Source organism: Oncorhynchus mykiss, chromosome 6, assembly GCF_013265735.2.
Source record: "Oncorhynchus mykiss isolate Arlee chromosome 6, USDA_OmykA_1.1, whole genome shotgun sequence".
In the NCBI taxonomy this organism is placed as follows: domain Eukaryota; kingdom Metazoa; phylum Chordata; class Actinopteri; order Salmoniformes; family Salmonidae; genus Oncorhynchus; species Oncorhynchus mykiss.
In genome coordinates this window covers 9,272,028-9,289,353 of record NC_048570.1, presented here as the reverse complement: position 1 = coordinate 9,289,353, position 17,326 = coordinate 9,272,028, and the positions used below count along the sequence as shown (strand labels likewise).

Genomic DNA, 17,326 nt, shown 5'->3' with positions numbered 1-17,326 from the left:
TTGACATTGACTAGGCTATCTGTATTTGACATGGACTAGGCTATCTGTATTTGACATGGACTAGGCTACCTGTATTTGACATGGACTAGGCTATCTGTATTTGACATGGACTAGGCTATCTGTATTTGACATGGACTAGGCTATCTGACTAGGCTATCTGTATTTGACATGGACTAGGCTATCTGTATTTGACACAGACTAGGCTATCTGTATTTGACATGGACTAGGCTATCTGTATTTGACACAGACTAGGCTATCTGTATTTGACATGGACTAGGCTATCTGTATTTGACACAGACTAGGCTATCTGTATTTGACACAGACTAGGCTATCTGTATTTGACATGGACTAGGCTACCTGTATTTGACATGGACTAGGCTATCTGTATTTGACACAGACTAGGCTATCTGTATTTGACATGGACTAGGCTACCTGTATTTGACATGGACTAGGCTATCTGTATTTGACATGGACTAGGCTATCTGACTAGGCTATCTGTATTTGACATGGACTAGGCTATCTGTATTTGACATGGACTAGGCTATCTGACTAGGCTATCTGTATTTGACATGGACTAGGCTATCTGTATTTGACATTGACTAGGCTATCTGTATTTGACACAGACTAGGCTATCTGTATTTGACATGGACTAGGCTACCTGTATTTGACATGGACTAGGCTACCTGTATTTGACATTGACTAGGCTATCTGACTAGGCTATCTGTATTTGACATGGACTAGGCTACCTGTATTTGACATGGACTAGGCTATCTGTATTTGACATGGACTAGGCTATCTGTATTTGACATGGACTAGGCTATCTGTATTTGACATGGACTAGGCTACCTGTATTTGACATGGACTAGGCTACCTGTATTTGACATGGACTAGGCTATCTGTATTTGACATTGTGTTGTTATTTCACTGAACATTAGATGGTTTAATATTTTTTTGTTGCAGTGTAACAAGGCTACTCAGGCGAGAAAAAAACCTCACCCAAATGTATAGCCCTGTTGGAAAAATATAAGTGTACTGTTTGGAAATGTAACAAAAAGTATATATATATATATATTAGGCGTACCCTGGATGGCATTGTGCAGGTATTCCCAGTTTGGGAATAACTGCACTACGCAACACACCTTCCATGTCTTTCATTATTTTCCATGGAACGCTTAGCCCCTCGTTGATTATCCCTTACTTCGAAACCCCTGCGCAGCTATTAATGCACATAACATAGACTCCAAATTACATCATTGTAGTAGAATGGCTTTCCTCTGTGCTGATTTGTGTTGGGATGCCTGAAAATAGCATTCCAGTCCATCTCTATTTGGGATGCAGTAGTTTCCTGGCGGGCTGGCGAATCTGCTGTCGACAGCCTGCTGCTGTTATTACGTGGATGAATTTGAGATCTAAATGTGAACGATTATGACCAACTCTCCCAACCCTAATCGCTTGTTGTACTGTGTACATGTACTATGTATTAAGATAACCTCATGCAACTGTACACAGTTAAACCTCATTAATCGCACGTTTAGCGCATTTCACACTGGATAAAGGGGAATAGAATTGGCAATCTTATTTATACGGGTAATCCACCCCCCTCATATGCATCATATGACACTGCGAATTAATCAAGGCTAAAGTCTCGAAAGTGACAGACTTCCATTTGATGAGCCGTCGTTTGCATTTGATGAGAACGCGCGGTTCCATCAATCTTGACGGCCGTCTGTTCCTTCTGAACAAGGAGATTTGATTTGTGCGTGGGTAGGCTACTGTAAGTAAAAATACTTGTTTAATACCAGCACGAGGATCCCATCCCTTATTCCCTCATTTACAGAGCATCATCAGAGAAATTTCAGTGACATGTAATTCTATCTAAGCCTCTTAAGCGTGCCTGGCTTTCTCTTAAAATGGGGAATCTAGGCTTACGATCCAAACGACACCCTAGAGCCTTTATAATGCACTACTTTTGACCAATACCCTTAGGGCTCTGGTTAAAGTAATTCCCTATATAGGGAATAGGGTGCCATTTTGGACATGACTTAGGTTAGATCATGAGTGCTATGTGAAAAACATGATAGACAAGAAATGTGCTTTGATTAATACAATTTAGTTACCATGTCTAAAACCTGGACCGTACTGATGGGTCTATTCTATTAAAACATGGACTATAATGATGGGTCTGTTCTATTAAAACCTGGACCATAATGATGAGTCTGACTACTAAAATCTGGACCATAATGATGGGTCTATTCTATTAAAACCTGGACCATAATGATGAGTCTGACTACTAAAATTTGGACCATAATGATGGGTCTGTTCTATTAAAACATGGACTATAATGATGAGTCTGTTCTATTAAAACCTGGATCATAATGATGGGTCTATTCTATTAAAACTTGGACCATAATGATGAGTCTGACTACTGAAACCTGGACCATAATGATGGGTCTGTTCTATTAAAACCTGGATCATAATGATGGGTCTGTTCTACTAAAACCTGGACCACAATGATGGGTTTGTTCTACTAAAACCTGGACCATAATGATGGGTCTGTTCTACTTAAGCCTGGACCATAATGATGGGTCTGTTCTACTCAAACCTGGACCATAATGATGGGTCTGTTCTATTAAAACCTGGACCATAATGATGAGTCTGGCTACTAAAACCTGGACCATAATGATGGGTCTGTTTTACTTAAACCTGGACCATAATGATGGGTCTGTTCTACTCAAACCTGGACCATAATGATGGGTCTGTTCTACTCAAACCTGGACCATAATGATGGGTTTGTTCTACTGAAACCTGGACTATAATGATGGGTTTGTTCTACTGAAACCTGGACCATAATGATGGGTCTATTCTACTAAAACCTGGACCATAATGATGGGTCTGTTCTACTGAAACCTGGACCATAATGATGGGTCTGTTCTTCTAAAACCTGGACCATAATGATGGGTCTATTCTACTAAAACCTGGACCATAATGATGGGTCTATTCTATTAAAACCTGGACCATAATGATGGGTCTGTTCTACTGAAACCTGGACCATAATGATGGGTCTGTTCTACTAAAACCTGGACCATAATGATGGGTCTATTCTACTAAAACCTGGACCATAATGATGGGTCTATTCTACTAAAACCTGGATCACAATGATGGGTCTGTTCTACTGAAACCTGGACCATAATGATGGGTCTGTTCTACTAAAACCTGGACCATAATGATGGGTCTATTCTACTAAAACCTGGACCATAATGATGGGTCTGTTCTACTGAAACCTGGACCATAAGGATGGGTCTCTTCTACTAAAACCTGGACCATAATGATGGGTCTGTTCTACTGAAACATGGACCATAATGATGGGTCTGTTCTACTAAAACCTGGACCATAATGATGGGTTTGTTCTATTAAAACCTGGACAATAATGATGGGTTTGTTCCACTAAAACCTGGACCATAATGATGGGTCTGTTCTACTGAAACCTGGACCATAAGGATGGGTCTATTCTACTAAAACCTGGACCATAATGATGGGTCTGTTCTACTGAAACCTGGACCATAATGATGGGTCTGTTCTACTAAAACCTGGACCATAATGATGGGTTTGTTCTATTAAAACCTGGACAATAATGATGGGTTTGTTCCACTAAAACCTGGACCATAATGATGGGTCTATTCTACTAAAACCTGCACCATAATAATGGGTCTATTCTACTAAAACCTGCACCATAATGATGGGTCTATTCTATGGGGAATGAAATGGTGTCATAATGAATTACATGGGGAATGGAATTGTGTCATAATAAAATGAATGTGCTTGATTTTGAGGGGATTAACCAATATTAATAAAAACAGATTAAACGGGTAAGAAAAAAATTGACCATAAAAAGCAGCCTTGTTGAGTGCAGTGATGTACACACGTGTTTCTTTATTCAAAGCAGCGCAGGACAAGCAGCATCTGTATTCCATTAAGGGAATGTTACTATGTAAGAGATCCAGAGGTTGACTTAGTGCAGTTTAAGGTTTTCTAACAACAGCCACACCTACTGTAAACATTGGTACGATGAAGCGTTAACAATTAAATTCATATTCCATTTATATTGGCCCTAAAAATCTGTCCATAAATTAGGGATTATCCGTTGTCTCTTTTGGATTAAGAGCCGAGATGAAAGCACATTGTAGTGGAGACCATTGGCAGAGCCATCCCTGGTTTCATCAGCAATAAAATGGAACGCATAGAAGCATGTAAGGAACATAACTTCTTACTCTCAATCCAAGCTAACAGTTTTTAACATACATTATTCAAGTCGTTGGTCGTTTGAAGGACTCCTCAATTGTAATACTGTAGGAACTCGTGATATTTCTGGATTGAGCTGGTTGCATGGTAGTCTATTCCCTGGAGTCTGTTTTCTTCAGATTACTCTCATTTTACGTCAAGAAGTATTTTCACATTTTCAGCTCAAATAAATGATGAGCTGATCCTTTCTATTTTTAATCTCTTGTGAATTCTGCAGATGTCCCAACAAAGTGCAACAGAGGTGGGTGCGGACAGCTCAGTACATCACAGGGCTGAGCTCCTTCCCTGCCATCCTGTATCGGGTGAAGTCAGAGAAAGGCCTGAGAAATGTCCAAAGACTCCTTCCACCCAAGCTGTACACTGAGTGTACAAAACAACAAGAACACCTTCCTAATATTCAGGTGCACCCGTCTTTTGCCCACAGAACAGCCTCAATTAGTTAGTCGGGGACTCTAAGAGGTGTCGAAAGCGTTCCACAGGGATGCTGACCTATGTTGACTCCAATGCTTCCCTCAGTTGGTTCAAGTTGTCTGGATGTCCTTTGTGTGGTGGACCATTCTTGATACACACGGGAAACTGTTGAGCGTGAAAAACCCAGCAGCATTGCAGTTCTAGACTTTAACCGGGGGGGCTTCTGCCATACCCCATTCAAAAGCACTTTTGTCTTGCCCATTCACCCTCTGAATGGCACACATTACACAAACCATGTCTCAATTGTCTCAAGGCTTAAAAATCCTTCCTTTATCTCCCCTTCATCTACACTGATTGAAGTGGATTTAACAAGTGACAACAACAAGGGATCATAGCTTTCACCTGGATTCACCTGATCAGTCTATTTCATGGAAAGAGGTGCCTGGTTTCACCTGGTCACTCGGTGTCATGGAAAGACATGCCTGGATTCACCTGGTCAGTCTATATCATGGAAATCGGTGCCTGGATTCACCTGGTCAGTCTGTGTCATGGTAATGGGTTCCTGGATTCACCTGGTCAGTCTGTGTCATGGTAATAGGTTCCTGGATTCACCTGGTCAGTCTGTGTCATGGTAATAGGTTCCTGGATTCATCTGGTCAGTGTGTGTCATGGTAATAGGTGCCTGGATTCACCTGGTCAGTCTGTGTCATGGTAATATGTTCCTGGATTCACCTGGTCAGTCTGTGTCATGGTAATAGGTTCCTGCATTCACCTGGTCAGTCTGTGTCATGGTAATAGGTTCCTGGATTCACCTGGTCAGTGTGTGTCATGGTAATAGGTGCCTGGATTCACCTGGTCAGTCTGTGTCATGGTAATATGTTCCTGGATTCACCTGGTCAGTCTGTGTCATGGTAATAGGTTCCTGCATTCACCTGGTCAGTCTGTGTCATGGTAATAGGTTCCTGGATTCACCTGGTCAGTCTGTGTCATGGTAATATGTTCCTGGATTCACCTGGTCAGTCTGTGTCATGGTAATAGGTTCCTGCATTCACCTGGTCAGTCTGTCATGGAAAGAAGTGACTGGATTCACCTGGTCAGTCTGTCATGGAAAGAGGTGTCCTTAAAGCTACCATATAGCAAACAGACCCTGAGCATCGGCTCTCCACCGAGACAGCTTCTACCCCCAAGCCGTGACTGCTAAATAGCCATCAAATAATTAAATGGTTACCTGGACTATCTGCATTAGCCCTATCTTGCACGGACTCTATGCACACTCACAAGACTATACAGTGCATTCGGAAAGACCGCTTAACTTTTTCCATATTTTGTTACGTTACTGCTTTATTCTAAAATTCGTTCAATTACATTTTGTTCACATCAATCTAAACACAATGAGCAGACCAGCTGGCTGGAGTGTTTACGGACATATTCAATCTCTCCCTATCCCAGGTTGCTGTCCCCACTTGCTTCAAGATGTCCACCATTGTTCCTGTACCCAAGAAAGCAAAGGTAACTGAACTAAATGACTATCGGCCCTTCTGTCATCATGAAGTGCTTTGAGAGGCTAGTTAAGGATCATATCACCTCTACCTTACCTGACACCCTAGACACACTTCAATTTTTTAATCTTACCTCATTTGCACACAATGTATATCGACTTTTCTATAGTGTTATTGACTGTACATTTGTTTATTCCATGTGTAACTCTGTGTTGTTGTTTGTGGTGCACTGCTTTGCTTTATCTTGGCCAGGTCGCAGTTGTAACTGAGATCTTGTTCTCAACTGGCATACCTGGTTAAATAAAGGGGAAATAAAATAAAATAAAAAAATAATAAATAGCTTACCGCCCCAATAGATTCACAGACGTTGCATTCACCAACGCACTGCCGCCCCCAGGGGGTGAAGGTAGGAAACAACACCTCCACTTCGCTGATCCTCAACACAGGGGCCCCACAAGGATGCGTGCTCAGCCACCTCCTGTACTCCCTGTTCACCCATGACTGAGTGGCTCCGCACACCTCCAACTCAATCATCAATCATCAAGTTTGCAGACGACACAACAGTAGTTGATTACTGATTACCAACAATGACGAGACAGCCTACAGTGAGGAGGTGAGGGCCCTAGGAGTGTGGTGGCAGGAAAATAACCTCTCACTCAATGTCGACAAAACAAAGGAGCTGATCGTGGACTTCAGGAAACAGCAGAGGGAACATGCCCTTATCCACATCGACGGGACCGCAGTGGAGCAGGTGGAAAGCTTCAAGTTCCTTGGCATACACATCACTGATCATCTGTAATGGTCCACCCACACAGACAGTGTGGTTGAAAAGGTGCCTTCTGGCTGTGGTAGTTACTAACAATGGTGGACAATGGTGGCTGTAGTAGCTACTAACAATGGTGGACATCTTGAAGAAGGGCAATAGCGCCTCCTCAACCTCAGGGGGTTGAATAAATTTGGCTTGGCACCTAAAACCCTCACAAACTTTTACAGATGCACAATTGAGAGCTTTCTGTCGGGCTGTATCACCACCTGGTTTGGAAACTGCAACGCCCACAACCACAGGGCTCTCCAGAGGGTGGTGCGGTCTGCTCAACGCATCACCGGGGGCATATTACCTGCCCTCCAGGACACCTACAGCACCCGATGTCACAGGAAAGCCAAAAAGATCATAAAGGACAACAAACACAGAAGCCACTGCCTGTTCACCTCGCTATCATCCAGAAGGTGAGGTCAGTACAGGTGCATCAAAGCTGGGACTGAGACGGACAAACAGCTTCTATCTCAAGGCCATCAGACTGTTAAATAGCCATCACGAGGCGGCTTCCACCCTGTTACGTAACAATGCACCTTAGTCTGCTGCCCCGTATACATAGACTTGAAATCACTGGCCACTTTAATAATGGAACACTAGTCACTTTAAAAATGTTTACATATTTTTTCTTTACTCATCTTATGCTATATTCTATTCTACTGTATTTAGTCTATGCCACTCCGATATTGCTCATCCGAGTCAGTATAGCAATGTATGTTATTGATCTGTCAGTTTCCCTAGCTAATTCCCTACTTTTCACACTGACACTGTATTAACAGCTCTACAGACTACACTGGCATGGTGCACAGTCAGTACACAACACAATATTGATGATGATGGTGAATGGATACAGATATGTTTGAATGCCCAGACATGTTCACATAATCTCCGACATAAAATACTGCAGTTTAAAACCTCTACAGGATCGGTGTGTCCCCCCCCCCCCCCACTCCCCGCGGGACGGTTGAGCTGACGTGCACTAATGTGATTAGCATGACGTTGTAAGTAACAAGAACATTTCCCAGGACATAGACATATCTGATTATGGCAGAAAGATTAAATTCTTGTTACAGTTTTTTACAATCGCTAGGACCTATTTCTCAATACTTAGGTCACTTTTTCAAAACTCTTCACACAGTTCTCCTAACCAACTTTCAGCTTAGCACAGCAGTTCATTTCACATTCAAAATGCCCTAAAACACTCCATACGTGTCTCAAATCAACTCATTATTCCCATAACACTAGCAATGGTTGTCACTCAACAAGCACACGTTGTCACTCATAAAACAATGACCTAAACATCACTAACAACAGCTGGACGCAATGTTCTTTACAAAACAAGAATAACACCTCTCTACTGTTTAGAATTCACTGCAGTATATGTTACAGGAATGTATCAGACATGATTCAAAATGCTTCCATATGTTTTGTTATTTTTTTGTCACTGAGTGATTCCAAAATAGAATAATTTGTACATACACCATCTACCAATACAGATACAGTAGCAATACTAGTCAACCCTGTCTACACATCTTATGTCATCTTGGGCAATACTCCTAGGAAATAATGTTTTGGAGTGCCTGGTCCATCCCTGGCAATCTTCTGCAGATATGTCCAGGCATCATTCATTGCGTCCAGGAGGGACATTTGATCATAAACCTTCTACCTCCATGAGGAAAATAACTCCTCTATGGGGTTGAAGAATGGAGAGTAAGGAAGGAGGAAAAGTGACACCATCCTGGGATGGGCTGTAAACCACTCTGTGACTGTACGGGGGTGGTGAAATGTCACATTGTCCCATACAATTACAAACGTCGGCCGATTTCGCCTCACTGCAACCCTTTCCTCACCTGGCACGACCTTCCATAGAGGTCATCCAGGAATGAGATGCTCGGTGTTGTATGGCCCAACCCTTCCATAGAGGTCATCCAGGAATGAGAAGCTCGGTGTTGTATGGCCCAACCCTTCCATAGAGGTCATCCAGGAATGAGAAGCTCGGTGTTGTATGGCCCAACCCTTCCATAGAGGTCATCCAGGAATGAGAAGCTCGATGTTGTATGGCCCAACCCTTCCATAGAGGTCATCCAGGAATGAGAAGCTCGGTGTTGTATGGCCCAACCCTTCCATAGAGGTCATCCAGGAATGAGAAGCTCGGTGTTGTATGGCCCAACCCTTCCATAGAGGTCATCCAGGAATGAGAAGCTCGGTGTTGTATGGCCCAACCCTTCCATAGAGGTCATCCAGGAATGAGAAGCTCGGTGTTGTATGGCCCAACCCTTCCATAGAGGTCATCCAGGAATGAGAAGCTCGGTGTTGTATGGCCCAACCCTTCCATAGAGGTCATCCAGGAATGAGAAGCTCGGTGTTGTATGGCCCAACCCTTCCATAGAGGTCATCCAGGAATGAGAAGCTCGGTGTTGTATGGCCCAACCCTTCCATAGAGGTCATCCAGGAATGAGAAGCTCGGTGTTGTATGGCCCAACCCTTCCATAGAGGTCATCCAGGAATGAGAAGCTCGGTGTTGTATGGCCCAACCCTTCCATAGAGGTCATCCAGGAATGAGAAGCTTGGTGTTGTATGGCCCAGTTAGTGGTTTGTGTAACAGACATCCATCAGAGGATATTGCTGCACACATTGTGATGTTGGCACTCAGAAATGTAATTTCTCTGCTGGAGGTGTAAAACACAAAAGGGGACATATGGCCTACATTATGTTATGATCTTGTGAAGGCTGGCTGAATTCTGGCAAAGAGTATGTTCTTTTATCTCAGCATGTCTACAGATTCTCCCTTCTCCCTGTTTTGGTTCGTTTGTAAGTGTTGATTTTTTTTTATTTTACCTTTATTTAACCAGGCAAGTCAGTTAAGAACAAATTCTTATTTTCAATGACGGCCTGGGAACAGTGGGTTAACTGCCTGTTCAGGGGCAGAACGACAGATTTGTACCTTGTCAGCTCGGGGGTTTGAACTCGCAACCTTCTGGTTACTAGTCCAACGCTCTAACCACTAGGCTACCCTGCCGCCCCACTGATACTGGAGACTGTTACAGTATCAGAAGAAACATTGTAACCTAGCATTTGTAGCAGCTAGGTCGGTTAGAAGGTTGGTTATCCTCCATACAATGTCACAATGGATGGCAGAAATGTCAAGTTATGATTCACTAGATTTGATTTATTACCGGATTAAGGGTATACTGTGAAACTTTCTTAAAGTCTGGGTGCCTTATATGGAATAGCCTACTGCTTCACAAAAGGGGTATTGAAAACATATATATCTTTTTTTTTAGTAATCGCATATATATATAGTTTTTTTCATGGCACACAAGACACCTGTGTAATTTGTGCCTGTCTCAGTGGACTAATCCATTGAGGAAGAAGCAGGGATACCACGTTCCAAGAATATGGGGATTGTGACTCCGATGCACAAGGCATCTCTCTCTAGAAGGAGCTCTTTCCTGCCATTTTGTGGGTATTCAGCATTTCATAACTTCATTGTGTGCATTATTTGTTGTGTCTATCAATTCCCCATTACTTACATCACCAGTAGAAGCCTACATTTACCGTTAATACCCATCCTTTATCATCTGCAATATTTGTTTGGTTATAGTAATTTACCACATACTGCTACTACAAAATACTTCACAATGGTACTACTCCATACCACTACTACATACTACTACTACTGCATACTACCACATAATACTACTACATACTACTATATACTATTAGATACTACTACAACATACTATTAGATACTACTACATAATACTTCATAATGGTACTACTCCATACCACTACTACTCCATACTACTACTACACACTACTACATAATACTACTACACACTACTGTATACTACCACATAATACTACTACATACTACTATATACTATTAGATACTACTACAACATACTATTAGATACTACTACTACACACTGCTACATACTACTACTACACCACACCTCTACTACATACTACTAAATACTACTACATACTATTACATAATACTACTACATACTCTTAGATACTACTACTACATACTATTAGATACTATTACATAATACTATTACACACTACTACATAATAAACTCAGCAAAAAAAGAAACATCCCTTTTTCAGGACCCTGTCCTTCAAAGATAATTTGTAAAAATACAAATAACTTCACAGATCTTCATTGTAAAGTGTTTAAACAGTGTTTCCCATGCATTGTCAATGAACCATCAACAATGAATGAACATGGACCTGTGAAACAGTCGTTAAGACATGAACAGCTTACAGACGGTAGGAAATTAAGGTCACAGTTATGAAAACGTAGGACACTAAAGAGGCCTTTTTACTGACTCTAAAAAAAAGAGTCAGATGAGTCCCTGCTCATCTGCGTGAACGTGCCTTAGACATGCTGCAAGGAGGCATGAGGACTGCAGATGTGGCCAGGGCAATAAATTACCATGTCCGAACTGTGAGACGCCTAAGACAGCGCTACAGGGAGACAGGACGGACAGCTGATCGTCCTCGCAGTGGCAGACCACGTGTAACAACACCTGCACAGGATCGGTACATCTGAACATCACACCTGTGGGACATGCACAGGATGGCAACAACAACTGCCCGAGTTACACCAGGAACGCACAATCCCTCCATCAGCGCTCAGACTGTCCGCAATAGGCTGAGAGAAGCTGGACTGGGGGCTTGTAGGCCTGTTGTAAGGCAGACATCAAGGGCAACAACGTCGCCTACTGGCACAAACCCACCGTCGCTGGACCAGACAGGATTGGCAAAAAGTGCTCTTCACTGACGAGTCACGGTTTTGTCTCACATGGGATGATGGTCGGATTCGCGTTTACCATCGAAGGAATGAGCGTTACACCGAGGCCTGTACTCCGGAGCGGGATCGATTTGGAGGTGGAAGGTCCGTCATGGTCTGGGGCGGTGTGTCACAGCATCATCGAACTGAGCTTGTTGTCATTGCAGACAATCTCAACGCTGTGCATTACAGGGAAGACATCCTCCTCCTGCAGGCTCATCCTGACATGACCCTCCAGCATGACAATGCCACCAGCCATACTGCTCGTTCTGTGAGTGATTTCCTGCAAGACATGAATGTCAGTGTTCTGCCATGGACAAAGAAGAGCTCGGATCTTAATCCCATTGAGCACGTCTGGGGCCTGTTGGATCGGAGGGTTAGGTCTAGGGCCATTCCCCCCCAGAAACGGGAACTTGCAGGTGCCTTGGTGGAAGAACATCTCAAAGCAATTCCTGGCAAACTGATGCAGTCCATGAGGAGGAGATGCACTACAGTACTTAATGCAGCTGGTGGCCACACCAGATGATGACTGTTACTTTTGATTTTTACCCCCCCTTTGTTCAGGGACACATTATTCCATTTCTGTTTGTCACTTGTTCAGTTTATGTAAACGTGTTCAGTTTATGTCTTAGTTGCTGAATGTTGTCATGTTCATACAAATATTTACACATGTTAAGTTTGCTGAAAATAAACGCAGTTGACAGTGAGAGGACGTTTCTTTTTTTTGCTGAGTTTACTACTACTACCTACTACTACATAATACTACTACATGCTATTAGATACTAATACCACACACTACTGCATACTACTACTACTACTACAAACTACTACACACATCTACTACATACTACTACATACTACTACATACTGCTGTACATAATACTACATACTACTTCTACAGTACATACTACATAATACTATGCTTTAATTGAAGCCTTCATAAACGCTTTATAAGGCATAAATTCTTCAGAAATCATCAGCATGTCATGCTGTATGAAGTGTGGCAAAGCACCCTGTGTAATGATTTCACCTTCTATGCAGTATGGCTTTGCTTATTTCTAACAACATCATGTGAAGCACTTATGTAGTGCTCATAAAGACTTCATGAATGACACATACAGCCTGAAATTGTATAAATTGTAGCACATTCAAGTATGACCAATTTTTTTTGCCATTTCCCCTCAGAAGGGGTAGTATGGGAACAGTACTTGAACAATTGATAGTGTTTCCAAAATACTTTTACGTCATTGTTACAGAAATACTCTTAGGCCATTGTTACAGAAATACTCTTAGTCCATTGTTACAGAAATACTCTTAGGCCATTGTTACAGAAATACTATTGGGCCATTGTTATAGAAATACTCTTAGGTCCTTGTTACAGAAATACTCTTAGGCCATTGTTACAGAAATACTCTTAGGCCATTGTTATAGAAATACTCTTAGGCCATTGTTACAGAAATACTCTTAGGCCATTGTTACAGAAATACTCTTAGGCCATTGTTATAGAAATACTCTTAGGCCATTGTTACAGAAATACTCTTAGGTCATTGTTACAGAAATACTTTTAGGACAATGTTACAGGAATACTCTGAGCACAATGAAAATCAGATGCCCTGACAGCCTCACCAATAACAGTGTGTCTCTGAACATGCTGCATAATTGATATATATTCTAAAAATACACCAGTAGCGAGCACAAGGCAGCTATTTAAAAATGTGTGTATCATATGCTTAGTGACAGCATTTCAAAGTAAATTAAATTATATTATTGTATATTATTGAATAATGTAATAATCTCAATTTGGACATTTCTGAGTGGCTACAGGCAGCATAACCTGACTAGAATTGTTCATTCATCATTTATTAATTAACTAACACATTATTACAGAGTCACAAAATGTACTGTAGTGTCCTGCAGTTTGAGCTAAACCAGGGTCATAATCACACTGTTTCATTGGAGATCATTCAACCATCATAAAGGGTTTGGCTTATCATCAGTGTTTATCAGCATATAAACTTCAGTTACCAGGAAAAGCCCATACACATTATTTCATCACTCTAATGGCAAAGCCTTTTTCGTGAATGTCTGAACATATTTCTGGGTTTTGGGGATACATGTCTGCTCCTATCTTTAGCTAGCGTCCCAGATCTCCTCTTCCAGAAAGCATTAGCATACTCCCTGTCGTGGATTTAAAGGAATATAGAATTTGGTGTAAGGCGCATCGGAATGAAAGGAGTTTCCACTGTTGTTCAACTCAAACGATAAAGTGGTCAAGTGCACCATTTGAAAGAAGGGAATTAGGTCAGAGATGCAGTGGAAATTAGACTAGATTGTGGATCCCCGCATGAACAGCTAACTGGCCTGTCTGGCCCAGGGCGTGGAGGAACGTCATTGATTTGTAGCACTGATATTATTGGTAACACCCAGCAGGGGAGAGAAACCAGGTCAAAGGGGGAATGTTGGGATGTGATGTGGCGTGACATTTCAGATTCACAAAATAATCGCCCAGCTATTGATTCAAATCAAATGTAACCTCTATGTCTACTATTCAATGGCATTTTGGGGATGTGAAATCATGCTCCCTTCTCTGCTGGAGCGCCCTTTTGATCTCATTCAAGAAAGTAGCTGCTGCAATCTGTTAATGGACATGTGTGTGATGTGCACCCGGCTCCATAGTTGGATAGAGGGCGCACTTGGCCCCAAAGCCTGTTTTTCGCATGGGCAGCGCCATTGCAACGGCTTTCACCGTTTTGAAGTAGTAATCTGGATGGATCTTTCTATGGGTTAAGAAGGATCAAAGATCAAACACTCCATAACTCCAGGTGGCAGTAAATCACCAACCTTGGCTTTCTACCTGTTCAGACCGCAGGTATAAAGCCAGATTTGTTTTGGAGATCCATCCTGGCATGTCAACACAGCTCTCTGAAAAAAATATATATATATTTTTGCAACCCAATAGAAACAAGTGAAGTCACAGTGCACGACAACAAACTGTAGGACGATGCTCAAGTTGCTCAAGTGTGTCATTCATCACAGGGATGTCGAAAGACTCATCCAAAGGGAATTCAAACAAACAACTCATAACACACATCCAAAGTAATAAACAGTCAGATTTTTCCAAGCCAACAATACGTCAAGAAACGATCCAACGGAGGCAGTTCCTGCTGTGATTCTTGTACTGTTCTTCTCTTTCACAGAAGGAGCGGTCAAGAGGTGAAGGACGAGGTGAGACTCAAGCAGCTTCAAGTTCGTCAACAGAAAAGTGTGTGTGTATGGTGTGTGGGGGGGGGGGGTTGTTCTTCTATCCTTGTGGGGACATAAAATCTCCAAAAGTCCCCAAAAGAATAGTAGAACAAAGAAAATGATCCCTTGTACAGATTTCCCACTTTCCCCATGAGGACAAAGGCTATTTTAAGCTTAATGGTTAGGGTTAGAATTCGGGTTAGGGTAACAGGTTTAGGAGTTAGGGTAGGGTATGGGTTAAAGGAAAAGAGGATTTGGAATGGAAAGATATTTTAGGTTCCCACGACGATATAAGAACAAAAATGTGTTTGTGTCAAACCAACATTTTCTTTCACTGACTATTTGTGGAGGCAATTTTGTAAAATAGTCCACTTCAGCCAGTCATTTTATTCTTAGCAGTCAGAAGGGGAGCAATTATTCAAAGATTTGGCAGTAGGCCATAGACAAAATATATATAATGACATCAAAGGAACATCAAAAGGAGCATGGTAAAAAACCATCATCTTCACAAAAAGAGGGAACTTAAAAGCTGTGGCAATGTCTTCATTGATTTCTGTGGGATGCAGTAGTTACCATAGCACAGTTAAAATAAAACGGTAACATATTAGCTAGATAACGGCTACCTGGTTCAACTTCATTGAAATCAATCACATTTTTTATTTCAAATATCTATCGTTAGCAATGTTCTCTGGACATTGAGTATTATTTTATGTTTTAAATCAAACATGAACATTTTAGCAACAAAAACTTTCCCAAAATCAGACAAAATATCAACACAGAACACTGTCAGAATGTTCTCGGTGGTGAACGTCTTATTGCAGTAAGTCTAGGCCTGAGATGACATGGTAACTAAATGTACTATTGGTATTTGCGGTTTCAAATACACACAACTGGGGAAACTCATTCGGTTCAAAACAGGAGCGACAACACAACTGAAAGGCTGACATGTGCAGTACATAATATCAAATGAAGAGGGTGATAGTGTTTTCCACACATTATTTTGGTTGACTTATACCAGGGTTTCCCCAAAACTCAGTCCTCGGAACCCCAAAGGGGGCACGTTTTGTTTTTTTGCCCTAGAACTACACAGCTGATTCAAATAGTCAGCTAATCATCAAGCTTTGATCATTTGAATCAGCTGTGTAGTGTTAACTAAACGTGCACCTCTTGGGGTCCCGAGGACCAAGTTTGGGAAACACTGGGGACTTGTATATTTTTCTTTGCAATAATGATAGTGTCCATCTGGCATATTTCTTTGCTGTAGAGAAAAAGCAGAGAGACATGGATACTGAAAGAGGAAAATGTCCTGATATCCAGACAGGGGAAAGAAAGAAATACCTAGACACTCACGGCTTCTTCATCACCTTCCAGCAGGGGAGAACGGCTCATAATAATGGCCGGAACGGAGTAAATGGCATGGAAACCTTGTCTTTGTTGTATTTGATTCCATTCCACTGATTCCGCTCCAGTCATTACCACGAGCCCGTCCTCCCCAATTAAGGTGCCACCAAACACTAGCAACCTGCAAACAACTCACATGAATTGAAGTCAAAAACACTGTAGTCTATGGACTTGTTGATACAGACACCACAACACAACACAACAATCACAATAACATGACTCTGTGTGCCAAGAGCAGGCTTCAAAAATACAACTAAAAAAATGTTATTTTTCTACAAACATCATGTCACTTTATCAAAAACATCCTTCATTACTACATCTTTTGGTTCTCCAAATCATCCAATAAGGATGTAGAAAAAAATATATGGATATCGTCGAAACCATCCCATGAAATTGTCCTTCGGATGTCAAAGTTGCAACCTTACATTTCAGGAGGTTCTAGCAAGGTCTCTCCAGTCTCGTTGCACTTGTGTTATTGGGTCCTTGGGTGAACGTGTCTTGCTGCTGAGTGGACAGAAAGCCCAAGGCTCGTATTCACAAAGCATCTCAGTGTAGAAGTGCTGATATAGGATCAGGTCCCCCTGTCCATGCTTTCTCATCTAGGCTAAACTGATTCTAGATCAGCACTCCTACTCTGAGATGCTTAATGACTACGGGCCCTGTACACACAGGACTTTTAGTTGGTACAAGTGTTGATGTTCTTGCCATCGGCAGCGTCCTCCACTAGGGAGAGGTGGTAGTCGGTGGACAAGGTGAAGTGTGAGACGCAGCCCACCAGACCTCCACTGTACTGCCGGTTAGTGTGCAGAGCAATCTCCTTCATCCCCCCTAGGCAGAGCAGAGACATCAGGCATTAAAGTT

General features: G+C 42.0%; 1 protein-coding gene across 3 annotated transcripts in view; it reads right to left on the bottom strand.

Moving 5' to 3' along the window:
* Positions 1-15,359: 15,359 nt before the first annotated feature.
* The window catches only part of LOC110525088 (pikachurin), a 45,425-nt gene continuing 43,458 nt past the window's right edge, over positions 15,360-17,326 (bottom strand). The window contains exon 24 of one of the 3 annotated variants that reach the window (XM_036979361.1): positions 15,360-17,293. In XM_036979361.1, coding sequence (XP_036835256.1) covers positions 17,142-17,293 — 152 coding nt within the window. In that variant the 3' untranslated portion in view covers positions 15,360-17,141. The remainder of the gene's footprint in view (positions 17,294-17,326) is intronic. The other 2 variants (XM_036979362.1, XM_036979363.1) reach the window with 2 other exon arrangements.